The sequence below is a fragment of the Aplidium turbinatum genome, chromosome 10 (genome assembly GCF_918807975.1).
Source record: "Aplidium turbinatum chromosome 10, kaAplTurb1.1, whole genome shotgun sequence".
Taxonomy (NCBI): domain Eukaryota; kingdom Metazoa; phylum Chordata; class Ascidiacea; order Aplousobranchia; family Polyclinidae; genus Aplidium; species Aplidium turbinatum.
The window spans coordinates 4,849,834-4,863,833 of record NC_137481.1 but is presented as its reverse complement, the minus strand read 5'-3'; the positions used below and the strand labels follow the sequence as shown (position 1 = coordinate 4,863,833).

The window sequence follows — 14,000 nt, the reverse complement described above, 5'->3', positions numbered from 1 at the left end:
TTGTTGCTTTGCACAAGCAGTGCATAGAAAATTGGCTTCCAACATGTTGAAGTAGGCCTACTGTACAACTTTTTAATGTAAAGTTCAGCTTGATAAATGTTAATAAACTAATGTACTGACCAGCTTATACTGGATAAGTTTCTTTCATTGTTGTTTATTTCTTACCTGTTTCTTGAACCATGGCTACGTGGAAATTAAACACGATTTTACCACAACACTTATTTTCGAATACGCATTTATCTGTTTATCGTAGCTTGCGTAGCCTGCGTTTCCTACTGCAGTAAGGTAACGTTATTTTCTAATTGGTTGAGATGTTTTTGTGCTACAATTCACTTTCTATTGTGGCGTAAAATTTACTGTAGACTTCTACTAGATAACAATATCACCTAGTCAAAAGACGACGGAACGAAGAATCACGAAATCTAACCTTTTTTCGTACATAAAAATGTTCTTTGCACACTTCGGCATAATTATAACGAGACTATTGCTGCTGTGTCCCTGTGGGTTGTTGCAAGAGCCATCCAGTTCCTTATAGTGTTTCATAACAAAGTGATCTTTGCAAAGCATAAATTTTTAAGACGATGTTTTTTATATCATGTGACTTCATTGTTGACCTGGTTTGACGTAGGCTTTGAGCCGACGCGAACCCGTTTGCTTGGTCGGTTGTTGAACAATTGAACTTACCAAAGAGTTGCTTAATCAAGCTAACGAAACAGTACGTCATTGTATACTTATAGTTGGTGCAATGTTTTTTTACGTATTAAGGCTTTTTCAGTATACTGTCGAGTCAGCAAAATTGTCATTTTTACAATGTCTGTAAACAAAACATAAGTTCAAAAATAACAGACTTTACGAGCTGGGGTCTCTATGCCCGACAGCCTTAAGAATATTCTAAAGATTTAACACAGACACCTATGAATCATCATCACCGCAGTCATATTCTCAATAAAAATGGCGACCGCTAAATGTTTATCAGATTTTTTTGCCCGTTCTGCATAGTAGTACAAGTATATTTCAGCGTCTCCATAAAAGATGTCTGGACTTATTGGCCTATCGGGTAATTAGGGTGACGCAGATGAAACCGGAAAATACAACAATAGTTTTGTCCAGTTTTGTTACAATGCGCTGCGAAGTGTTCGATGCGAAAAAAAGCATTTTTGCAACGCGAAACGTAAGGTCAACCAATGAAAACACAGCACGAGACCGTTATCTAATGGAATTTTATGCAAGAAAAAATATTCTTTGCTACCTTCCAAATCTTATTATCTCACCAGATCTTCGCATGGGCACCAGCTAGAGCTTGGCTCCGTGGAATTTCACCTTGACTCAAACGCTAGAATCTAAGAAAACGCGTACTTTTTTCAGGTTTCCGTTATGAAAAGTTATATTTTATCAGCATTAAAAAGTGCCGTGTCACTAGGTCAAAGCAAATAAAAGCTTAGATAAAACCCTTCACAGGCAAGAGGATCGCTGCAAACCAAAACATTACGATTTTTTATATATTTCGAGTAAATGTCAAACACGTAAAATATGCATAGCACATTTCCAAGAAAAACCAGTTTTCTATATTGTTGACAGCTCACGGCAAAACTATGCGTGACATAAGAGCTGTAGCGCACGCAAAAACCCGTTAGTATAAGACAAACCTCTGACGTAACATTATTGCAAATAATACGATAAAAGAATCAAGGCTCATAATATACAGTTGGTTTTTAAAAATACGAATACGTTATAATAATGTCACAAAAAGCTACGGTTTCCAACAAAAATGCGGTTGAACTTTGCAATAAAATAGTCTACGAACTTATCATCAGCATGAACTTTTTGATTAGATTCAGAAAGTGAAAAATGTCACAATCCAATAAAACATTTCATAATTTAAGGTCACCTTATTTTCATAAAAATCTCATGAAGATCTCACCATGCTCTCACATGAAAAGTTGGATCTGTACACACAGACATACAAAAAAACAGCTCACAATTCAATCTATAAATATACCTAAACAGTTAAATAAAGTCAGTTTGAGAAAGACGTTGTGAAGTTGTTACTTCCGGCCTTAATTAGAAACAACACAAGCAGCAAACCAATTGTTTTTTTACATTGATTCTACGTTTGCAAATGTTGAATCAGTGTAAAAAACGATTGATTTGCTGTCTGGAACATTGACGCCCATGCCTGGCAAATCTTGATTTTCGTGATAGCTTGTGGCTCAACAATGGGGTTTGTCTGTCACAAGACAATCATGACAAAATTGTATCAAGATCTTCAACGATACAGTATAGTAAAAATTGCGGTCTAAAAATTTGGAATTTGTTGTGAGCTCAACTGCCAACAGCCTAATGTAAACCAGGGCGGATACAGCAAGTAGGTTTAGAAAGGATTGGGGGGACTTCAGCAAAACACAATAATGTGCAGGTTTACATTTATCCCGACCTTGCAAATACCATAAATAAAGTTACTATTCTGTCTTTTAGGGTGCGTAATTGACCCAATTGTCCTCTATCACTACTGTAAACGTCTAACTGAAAGATTGCGAATAAAAAAAAATTCTTTCAATTACAACTGCCAATGGAGGGGCAGAAAGACCAATTATCTTCCATAGAGAAAGTAACTCCCGTTTATAAATGTTCAGTTTCAAACGTTTAAGACTGTTATTGTCGGACAAAAGTCTTGAAGGTAACAAATTTTTTTTCTAAACAAAACATGGTTTCTCTTGTAGAAAACGTGCTGAACGCTCAGTATTGTTGAAACTGTTCACCTTCCTTTGAGAAGTATTGCTGAGAAGAAATTGCAAGGCTCTCTGCGAGTGCATGGCTGGGGGGACGAAAAACATTGAGCTGCAGTCTTTGTGAACAAGCTGCATTTGAGAGGGAATTTTTTTGGCGAGATATTTTCCTGGTAGAAGAACTTGTCGTCACAACCTTTTTGGTTTTAATTTTATCGTGTATTTTCATGTGTCTCTTGCATTCGTCACTTCGAGCAAATCGTTTGGTGCACACTTTGCAGGAATATGGCTTCTCTCCGGTGTGTGTGCGTGTATGTGTACGTAAATGATCACTCCTTGAAAATCGACGCAAGCACTCCTTGCATACGAATGGTTTATGTCCTGAAAACAAAATTCATCAGTTTATTTTTATAAATAAAAGTAGTTTAGCCAGGGCTATGAGAGTAACTTTGTATGTAAATAATTATGCAAATTCAAAATGTCGGAGCTTGATTTAAGTTTTAACATGTTGAGTTGAGGAATTATTATTGTGTACTTCACAATTATTATTGTGTACTTCACAATGTATATTTTAACGACCTGTTTTAGCCTTAAAATGTACATTGTGAAGTAAGCAACGACTATCATGCTAAAAGCGAAACTCAATCAATTGCAATCAGTATTGTGTTTGACCGAATCAAAAATCGGCCAAAATTGTTTGCAATAAGACTTCAAGAACACTTAAAAATATTAAAATTTCTACTTGTGTCGCCTGAGCCTGTGAGTTGAGGCTTTGTGAAATACTCGGGTTGCATAGTATGCCCAATGGTGCAAAATTTGGAAAGTTTTAAAACGACCGCATAAAGACGCAGCGGAGCCAATTAGTACTGAAAATTCAGCCTATTTCATCAAAGCAAAGCGTAAAGCTGAAACCTAGCTAAGTGTCATTTAAGATGGTGCTCTCTGTATGCTCCAAAAGAGAATCTCATTAATATTTATAGATTTACATGTCGCCATTTACAACATGATTCAACCTATTCATAATTCTATTAGTAATCAAGTATATTTTGGGTGCAGCACGCCTTTTGAAAGCATTCTTGCGATTTTGAATACAAGTAGAAAACTTTTGTATGACTCTTGTTAAATGAGTTAAGAACACAACAGAGTTATTTGATTTAGTTCAATTGCAACCATTCTGGTCTGAACAAAAGCTTTGACCTAACTAAAATAAGTTTTTTACCTGTGTGGATTCGAACGTGTCTGTTCAATTCGTCTGTGCGTGAAAACTTTTTTTCACATCCTGGCATTTGGCAGGCGTATGGTCGGTCTTGGGGTAAAACTTTTGGACTTTTACGATGAGCCTGTGTTTTGCGGTTGGAAAGGTTAGAAGTAAAGACGGGATAATCTTCTGTTTTACGTTGTTGTACATCGTAAGGCACTGGCTGTGGCCTGGCTTGCCGAACATCAGAAAATACATTTGCCGAAAAAGTGGGAGCGAATTCCGGGCGAAAAAAATTGCTTTCTTGTGGGTAAGTTTCCACGAAAGGATTAGCTGGATTTGTTTGGCTTTCAGTGTTGGTTTCAGTTGGGTAATACGGAGGAGGTGGTAAGCTATCACAAAATGGCTGAGGAAATCGAGACTGAACTGGATACGTGATTGCTTCGGCAAAATTATTGTGGTGCCCTTTAGTAGGTTGCCGAGGAGTGAGATCCGTGATTCCAGCTTTGGCAACATCACTAGTTCCAACTGTAGTCTTTGGATTCACCATTGAAAGCACAGAAAAGGGTTTTAGAAATTGATTCTCTTCAACGTTTTCTAAATGAGGAGCTGCATGAAAAGGAGAAAGAAGACTTTGCTGAAAATGCCTGATCGTTTCTTCCATGCTCTCAGATCGCTCAACAGGTGGCTGAAAATATCCTGGACTGGCAATATCACCAGCTCCTGTAGAAATCTGATCTTGAGGAAAACCACTATCGGAATTTTGTCTCAAGTACGAAACATTGTGATATTGAGAAACACATTTTGAATAATCAACTTCTTGAGATATCTGTTCAGTTAAGGTTTGCTGTGGCGGCAGAGATTCTTTCAGTCCATATCCATTTGCCATTGAATTGCTGTAGCCATCGTGCTGCTGCTGCTGCGACAAAGAGCAGAAATCTCTTTTCATTTCCTCAAGCTGATTGCCGGACGACGAATGACTGGCTTGATATGACAAAGCGCTGGAATAAAACTCAAGACGAGGTGGCTCACGCAACTTTGATTCTTCCGTGTAGAGCGGAACCATGTTTGTTGATGAACAGTAAGAGTGATGAGCGTACTGAAGCGCATGCGTAGTGACGGCATCATCAGATGTGGGAGACAGGGCGGGAACGTGTGACAGAGAGGAGTACGTACTGTAAGGTGTTGTGTCTTCATTGCTTGAAAATTGATTGATTGAATAAGCCTTCGAGAAAACGGAACCTGGGGGACTGTTGGATCGGGGGCGGTCCATACTAGCTGGAGAAGAAAAACTTATGTGAGAAGAATTCTGTCTCGTACTAGGTTCCGACATCATGAGGTTCATTTTGGCTTCGGGGCTTGGAGTAGAAAACGTTGAGGATTGTTGAGATGCTGGAGTAAGAGAAGGGGATTCTTGATGGATTGACTTCAAACTATTATGAGATGAGGCTTGTGGGAGCAAGGTCTGCAGATGAGTATCACCCTCATTGGAAACAGGAGATTGCGGCTTCTCGTTCATAGTTGACGTAAAAGATTGTTGAGGTAAGAAATATTGAACATAGTGCATGTTTGAATCTGCAATACAAAAATACAAAAAAGTTACATTTTGGTTGTTTTGTTGTTTCATGTTTCTTATTTTTTTAAATGAGCGTGTTTGCAAAGTTAAATAATAATCGCGGCTTATATTTCATTATACTTCGAGATTGAGCTTTTCACCATTGTGTTTGTGAAACACGCGTCTGTCCGTAACGAATCCAAGGGGCAGCACTTGGCCACGTGTCTACCAAACCAAAAAAAAAAGTTTTCTCCTTTTTTGCAAATCTTTCTTGCTCAATCCAATTTTTTAACCAGGTCGGAAGAATTGAGTACGCAAGGTTTTATCGGTGGATTTAAAGGGAAGAAGTTACTTAACAGCCCCTCCGAAACTAAAAAAAATAACGCTGCATTTCGAAGTAAACACATTGCTCACTCAACGAGTTAAACAATTGAATTGATCTATTTGAGAATGTGAGTGATGAGATCAAATGTGCCTTGTGCTGTATAGGAGGAAAAGATTAGGAATACTACACAAATCTTCAACAAACAAATTGGTGAAATCCTTCTGTGGTGGTGAATGAAAATTATTTTAAAACATAACCTTAATATTAATTCAAAAACGTGCCGCTCAAACTTCTGCTGAAGTTTGGGCGGCTCATTTCATCGTTTGAGGGGATGAATTTCATCAAATACAAAGTGCAAATTTGTAGTCTATCAAAAAAACATAATTGAGTCTGAAAATGCACAAAAAACAAGAAAACAAAGTTAGTTTTCTTTTGTCTTTTGGTGTGCAACTTTTACATTTTCTGTTTGTCTTACAAATTTTAATTCGTTGAAACTTAGGTGCCCTCTCAATTTTTTTTGAATTTGTCATTGTGTTTGTCCTGTAAATTTGAACAATTTTCAACTTGTGAGTGAAAGAATTAAATGTCATTGCAATACCTGCTGTTTTCTCACTCAGTGGCCACCGGTGTCCTACGATGACACTTTCAACAATAGCGTTAACCCTATTCGGACCAAGCTATTTTTTTTTTTTTTTCAATTCAATTCAATTTATTTTTCTTTGTCAGAACGCAAAAAGAAATGATATTGTAAAAAAGAAATACAGTAACAAAACCAACAAAAGGAAAAGGTGGCAAAACCTTAATGGTTTAAGACGTGCATAAAAAGATCTAATATTGCGGTATTTGCATCGATAAGTATAGTTAAGCACGGCCACCAAACCTGATACTGTAAAACAAGTAGCCTAGATGAATTAGTTAAGAATCAGTCGCCTCCCCGTTGCTGAAACAATTGAAGCGCCAATTCTTAAAGCAATGAGAACACGACTGAACCTAACAACATCACAAAAACAAACTAACACACACATATTGTAATTAGGTAATGGACTATCAAAACATGGATTATTTACAGATTTTATACAGAAATAAAGTGTTCGCAGCAACGATATTAAGTAGCCTATAGATTGCAGAACAAATACATAATATGGCAGCTCATTATCAAGATAAAATAGTTAAAAAAGCTTTGTTTTTTAAATTAATTTCTTGCACATGTAAAAGCATAAGAAGCATGATGGTATATATAGCAGCGTGTTTTTGGTATTGCCAATAAGAGTTGAATCAGCTAATGGCCTGACGTGTGGACTTATTCCATTCACACTTTCATTTTCTAATAACTTCTGATATAAAAACGTTACGAGGTTGCTTTTTTCGCAAAGTTAGAGCAAAATTATTGACAAACTGGTTAAAATTTTAAGTGGATACACAATCACACTCTACTAGTTTATTGCTATTTCTTTTTTGCTAAAAGTAGTCAATTTGTTTTTAAATTTGTCTGATGTCTTCGCCATCATCTCCTTGAAATCGTCAATCTCTTCGTTGAACACTACAATTACGTCAAAGTTAATACACTATATATTTTTGTATTTTTCAAGCCATCATTATCTCCATAGCAATAATTTCTTGGAAATATAAGTAAACGAATTTAGATGCAAAAACTTTTGCTTGTGGTTGTTTTTGTTTATGCAGCATACCACTCACATCCCCTTTCCCCAGCTTAGCCTGTAACACATCGAGGCAAACGTAGACGATTTGGCGCCATTATCAGGGATATCTAAAGTTTTTTATATAGGCTATCCCTTGGCAATATCTACCACACACCATCATAATTTTCCATAGTTTACCAAACACAAGCGCATTGCTATCACTTGTTAAGATAAACATAAAAACGATTTAAACAATGCGGTTAAACTAAAATAGAAATCAGCAGCGATCATGCTGCTAAAAGCGAAACTCAATCTATTAAATAGACTTTACCTGTTTCTGATGTCTTGCTTGTAGATGGCTGCTGAACAATTGTCGATTGTTCAGCAGATGGGCTAGTATCAAACTTTTTAATACCTTCTGTGAAAGTATTTTCAAAACTAAAGTTTACTTCTGCTGCTCTACATCCATGGACATTCAGATCCGTTGAACTGTTCTTTTGAATGCAATGCAAGCTTCCAAGTGTGTCTAGCTCCACTTCTTTACTATTACAAACCGGTTGCAATAAAGTGTCTGATGCTTTTTGGTTTGAGTCAAACTGCAAAGCGCTACAGGTGACTTCCTGGTCGTTAGGTCCAGTTTGTTTGAGTGCATTATTACTTGGATAGACACACGTAGGTGGAGCTCCAGGAGGCAAATGTGTATTAAAAATATTGAAACCTCCTCCTACGCTAAAATCTTCAGTAGCGTATTCATCTTCCGCACGTCGATCACGCGGGGGTGTAGAATTAGTATTCTCAAAAGCAGTGCTTCTTGAAGAGACAGAGTCTAAGCTTTCCTGATAGTCATTAAAATCTGCTAAGTTATCACAATTGTTTGCTTCTGGAAAGAGTGGATAGTCGTTGATGGCAATCCCTTCACCTTCCCAGGCACCTCCAATGTCGTTCAAATAGCTAATCAACTCGGTTTCAACTTCTATAGCATCTATTGCACATGACGCAAATCCACAAAACTCATCCCATTTGTTCAAACAACTATCTGGAAATCCCCTCATCCCTTTTGGTTTGTCATAAACCTGCATCAACATAATTATCTGCCTTTTTTAAGTGTAAAAATAAAAATACATCGGAAACCTGTAAATAAAATTACCCAACTGATTTAAAACAAAAGATGAAAAAAATGCACTTAAAATTCATAAGTTCAAAATACACTAATTTGGATGCGGATGGGTTTCTCTTTAACAAATTGTCATCTGCCTTGCAAGGTCATGCTGCAATGAGCACTAGACGACAATGACCGACGTCACAAACGCTCGCGCGTTTATCAACTGAGATCGGAGAAGATAAGTGTACGGCGTCGGTACTGACGGAAAGTTTACAATATTTAAAAACTTAAACCACCACGTACAGCGACAAATATACAAATGAAAATAAAAGCAGGTTTCTCGTTTATATGCGATAAGGTCTTCCTATTATTTTATGAAACTTTCAAAAAGTTTCAAATAATATTTTTGTATTTATTTTTTATTTATACGTCGAGCCTTGTTTTTTGACGTATGTTTTTACTATTTCTTCTTTCTTTGTATCACTTACTGTGAAAAGTAAGAATAATAATTCAATTCTTCTACGAAATGACTGAGAAAGGAACCATTGGCGTTTGACTATTTAGCCGGATGTGTTCGATAGTGTTTGCATGTTTGCGAAAAGAAGTGATGCGTGCAAACAGTAGAAATATTTAAATTAAGCCAATTATCTTCTTCAACCTTTTATTATTAATTGCACCCGCTCATCTGGATTTTAAATTCTTGTCGAAGGAGAAAAGATTTGTTGTATATTTCAGCGCGCAATAGCATTTGCTGTGGTTTGTATAATGCCACCACGTGTGTTAGCAGCGGAAAGATCAAAAAGTGTTTACGATTCGCTTGAAATTTCAGACGAAATCGACTCAGTGAAGTAAATGGAACAAAAATACAATGCGGTGGTCAAAAATCACGAGTTATTAGTTAACAACTGAAGTCGGCTTATAGTAAAATTTGCATGTCAGCCTTTACTGATAGGTTTATTAGTTTTAAAAGAACATTGGTTGAGTTTTTGTAGACAAACATTAGTGATATTTGCAGTTTTAGGCAAAAGCAAATTAACCACCACAAGACAAACCTAATCAACAACATTACTCCCACCACCAAAACAATTTGCTATATCATTCTCACGTCAGACTATGTGGGAAGAGTATCATAAATTGACCTAGTCATTGATAAACTCATCCAGTGAGTAGACACATCACACACGTAACTGATTTTTTTACAAATAAAACAATGTTTGCTGCAAGTTGTTTAGACTTGCATTAGCGGCTGTTCTGTGTTACACTATTTAAATCAAATAAGTTAGGGAACGTTCAAATATTACGTAACGCTTTTTTTCCGAATTTTTGACCCCCCCTCCCCCATGTAACGCCAACGTAACGCTTTTTCAATTCCCCCTCCCCCATGTAACGCTTTTTCACTACGAATTCAGCACAAAAAACTTCCATTCCGTACTCGAAAGCGTTACGTAACGTTTTGCTTGAACCCCCTCCCCCCCGATGTGACGCTAACGTAACGCTTTGCATAAACCCCCCCTCCCCCTCGAAGGCGTTACGTAATATTTGAACGTTCCCTTATTTATGTTTCTGTTTCCCACAGACTCTTCGGTGGAAAAATAATTGTATTGTTGCCTTGAAATATAGTAGCCTAGACACTTTTTATATTTCTGACAAGTTCGACAAAAGTATTAAACAAGATTTCTATTTGTTTTGTAACATTGCATGACATATTTCAAGCTCTTCACTGCTTCCTGGGGTTTCAAAAGCACATTTTCGTTATCACCAGTTTTCTTGCTTTGTTTTGTCGCCATTAGGCTAATAAGTTAATACGTTTTAACTGCTTATCGAGGATGAACCTAGTGGAAACTAGCTAATTGCTCAGTTATCACTTGCGACTACAACGAAAAAAAACAAACAAATAGATTGCAAATTCTCATGTATCTGGTGGATTTTATTGACAAGATTGCAAACAACGAAGACAATAGTTTTATTGAAATTCAATATCAGAAAAGCATGAAGTCATGCTTCTGCGTCAGATGACTTTCGGTGACTTAATGGAACTGATTGTCCGCCCCGGTAGCTCAGTTGGTTAGCGCGCGACTTCGTGAACGAAGAAGCTTCAAGATCAAGCGGCGCTGGTTTGACTCTCAGGGTGTGCGCTTGAACAAATCATTCTGAGAAATGCTCTCTATTCAGTGGCACCTAATACCAGAATCAAGGCTTTGTCAGTTCCAGAATAAAGATTAAAAAAAAACGTTCCAAATGAAGCCACCCAATACATAGCCTTACGTTTGTATCCTATACCAAGCGAGTGATTACAACAAAAGCTTTTAATTGAAAAAGTATCCCATTGCATTTAACGATGACCACGACAGGTTTTATTATAGCTTGAAGATATTGTTCTGGATACTGGCAACACTTCACGTCGCAAGCTCATAAAATATTGCAACAAAACTCTGCAGCACATCTCATCCAGCATATTTGAACATGATTGCAGAACTAGAACGCAAAGGTTACGGGTTCAATTCCTTCCGCCGCTTTAACATAGGCTTATATTTAAAATGTAATTCTTCACAAAGGTACTCTCGGGTTAACTATTTAAAGAAAGAATAAAAACTTCGAGTTGAAGGGTAAGGTAAAACAAAAAATTCTTAACATTTAACAAGCTAGCCTACCTCCTAACAACCTTGCAGTTGTGTCCTTGCATTTTCATGAAGTGACCTCTCACAGCCAATTTAAAAACCGATTGGTTTGCTGTCTGGAGCGCACCGGTGATTGCGGAATCTCCTCCGTATGCGTTTAAATCTGACAAAGCAACATGCGATCTCAAATGTTGTATTTGCGCACATTTCTTTGCGTTTCGAAGCACATTTCATTACAAACAATAAACTGTTGACCCATAGAGACAGCGCTTTATATCTTGGCCAAGACAAAGCACTTTTCACAACTTGAAAAATCAAAAGCTATAGTCCGAAGCAATACGTGGCATTAGCGAGGATTTCCAACACAAATCCAAGTCGTTAAAAAATGCCACCAACTCCCCACTACCCGAAGGGATAGCCGCCATTTTGTGCTTTTCCATCAAGCAGCCTACGCCAGGGCAGGTCACTCTCCCATTGGTCGCTTCATCTCGACGTAATTCATTGCTTTCTGCTTGGCTTGGCTCACCGTGATGTCATTTCCGTATTTCGTTTCGAATTCGATGAGACGCTTCAAAAAGCTTCTCATCTTTTTACTCGATATGGAAATTGAAGTGACCCGGTTGAATATCTCCCTGCCAAATATTAAAACCGATGTGTCCGAAACGTATTCAAACGTCTTTAGGGGAAGGTGGGGCAGGACGGGACACTTAACTTTAATCGATGTTTTGCAGAATTCCTTTTTATCAATATCGGTAACTTTGGTATCATGTTATTTCTATTGCACACCACTACCAACCAGCAAGATACAAAGACTCAGTTAGTATCGCATGACCTTATAATTAACAAAAACAAAAAAAATTAATTTGTCCCATCTTGCCCCACACCTGGGGCAGGACGGGACGCGTATTGTTCATATGAGGAATCACCTGTAAAACCACAAATCTACTGGTAATACCTTGTAATTTCAAAAATGACTTGCATTTACAGCACACGTAATTACATCAGGGCAAAATGACAGACTACTTTTTTCCATAAAAATCACATACAAAATTGCCACGCCCATTATAAGCAGAACAGATGTCCCATCCTGCCCCAAGCAGCTCTGTCCCGTTTTGCCCCAATGACTGACATTTTGAAATTTTCTGTTTGTTTATTATATATGTAACTCAAATCTAAAAAGTCAGATACCCCAAAAAGCACTTTTATTACTGTATCTCCAGACCACGTATCATCTTCCAAATTTTTCTGAAATCATGCTAAAATGTGAAAAGTTTTGATAAGATTTCTTATAGCAACTAGCCTCTAATCAGTTATCTTGTTGCCACGACCACGTTTTTTCTCTGAACATCTCTTTTTTTTGCAAGTCATCGAGAATCATGGTGTCCTTTAACATCTAAATGGGTAGAGGACGCTAAAGCTAATACTTTTAAAAATATCCACGGTGTCCCGTCCTGCCCCACGTCCCATCTTGCCCCACCTTCCCCTATTGCATTTGCTATCACTTCTCAATTATCTAATTTGCAATTTACTTCTTAAAAATATCTTCATGTAATTTTGCATGAGTCAAGCTTTGGCTAAACACTTTTGAAAATCTTTATAAAAACATAATCGATTAAACGGGAGGGAATCGATAAAGTATCATTTCTCTGTTTACAAACGTTTAATTTAAACACTTCAATAATTAAAATAGACACAATCCAGGTCCAGGCTACCTGGCATCTTCGATTCGCTTGGCTTTGAGCAATGTGTCAATGTAGACAGACCACACGTCCGTGCGCTTCGGGTAGCTACTGATCGCGTTCTCGAACATCGTGCGGCCTCGCTCAGCGTCGCCAAGCTCAAACTCCATCTTGGCAAACTTAGAAACCACTTCCAAATCTACAAACAGAATACTCTAATGGAATGTACATTGAAAAATAAACTGGTATTGAAGCACTGCGCGTTAGAGCTATACTTGTAACTAATTCTAGTTGTATATGATTAATGATGAAGACGCTTTAATGGTAGCAAAGCTTGAATCAAGAAAATTTTTCAAGTTTCCGAGCTTGGCTGACTTCAGTGAATGGACATTCGTTTAGTTTCATTCATTGGATTGGAAAGAGCAGGTGGGACGTGTGTTAAAACCACACAAGCTGTGTGCAAAGATGTAGCTTCTCCCCGCCAAGTCAACCTCACCTTCAAGTTGGGCCCAATCTATTTACACTAACGAGGCTCTGACTGAGGGCGCCGATTATTCGCCCAAAGAAAAATAACCGTTTAAGTTGCTGTCTTGCAGGAATAGCCTCTTTAGGCAAAGGTTAGGTCTTCAGCTTATAACTGAGGTTGGCGTCAGCAAGTGCATGCGGCTATAAAATCTTTGCCAAACACTACCCAGGCAGCAAAATCCGTCATTTTTACATTGATTCAACGTCTGCAGGCGTTGGATCAATGTAAAAATGACAGACTTTGCTGTCTGGGTACATGATGCAGTCAAACAGTTCAGTTTCATTCTACATGACATGTTCTATGTTTACCACAAACATAACTGGAAATGTTGTGTGAAGATAAATGACAGCTAAGTTGTCGGCCAGTATGACAATACAATGCACATTCATACGTTGTTTGGTGTCCAAACTCTTCAGCGCTCTCTTCATCAATGTTTGGGCTTCCTGAGGCTTTCCTTCCACCAGCAGGTGGCGCATGTACGCCAGCCACACTTCCTTGTCTTCCCGGAAGCGCTTTACCAGTTTCTTGTGTATTTGTTCCACTTTCTGTTCGGAAAATTAATGTGAAAACTTAACCGCGTTACAACAGTTTGGGTCGGTTTTAAAGATAACTCATTTATTTCTGGGCGTCC

General features: G+C 37.8%; 2 protein-coding genes across 3 annotated transcripts in view; both read right to left on the bottom strand.

Annotated features, from left to right (window-relative positions):
- Window positions 1-1,492: 1,492 nt before the first annotated feature.
- On the bottom strand, window positions 1,493-5,255 carry LOC145778594 (uncharacterized). Its single transcript, XM_082590114.1, has 2 exons — window positions 3,946-5,255; window positions 1,493-3,107 (listed from the first exon to the last, which is right to left on the bottom strand). Exons 1-2 carry the CDS (start codon window positions 5,195-5,197, stop codon window positions 2,737-2,739), a joined length of 1,623 nt encoding a protein of 540 aa, XP_082446240.1. The 5' UTR covers window positions 5,198-5,255; the 3' UTR covers window positions 1,493-2,736.
- A 6,092-nt stretch (window positions 5,256-11,347) lies between these two features.
- The window catches only part of LOC145778205 (protein RRP5 homolog), a 42,594-nt gene continuing 39,941 nt past the window's right edge, over window positions 11,348-14,000 (bottom strand). The window contains exons 37-39 of one of the 2 annotated variants that reach the window (XM_082589658.1): window positions 13,761-13,910; window positions 12,877-13,042; window positions 11,348-11,796 (exon numbers count right to left, since the gene is read on the bottom strand). In XM_082589658.1, the coding sequence (XP_082445784.1) occupies window positions 11,628-11,796; window positions 12,877-13,042; window positions 13,761-13,910 (485 nt within the window). In that variant the 3' untranslated portion in view covers window positions 11,348-11,627. Of the gene's footprint in view, window positions 11,797-12,876; window positions 13,043-13,760; window positions 13,915-14,000 lie in introns of both variants that reach the window. The other variant, XM_082589659.1, reaches the window with a different exon arrangement.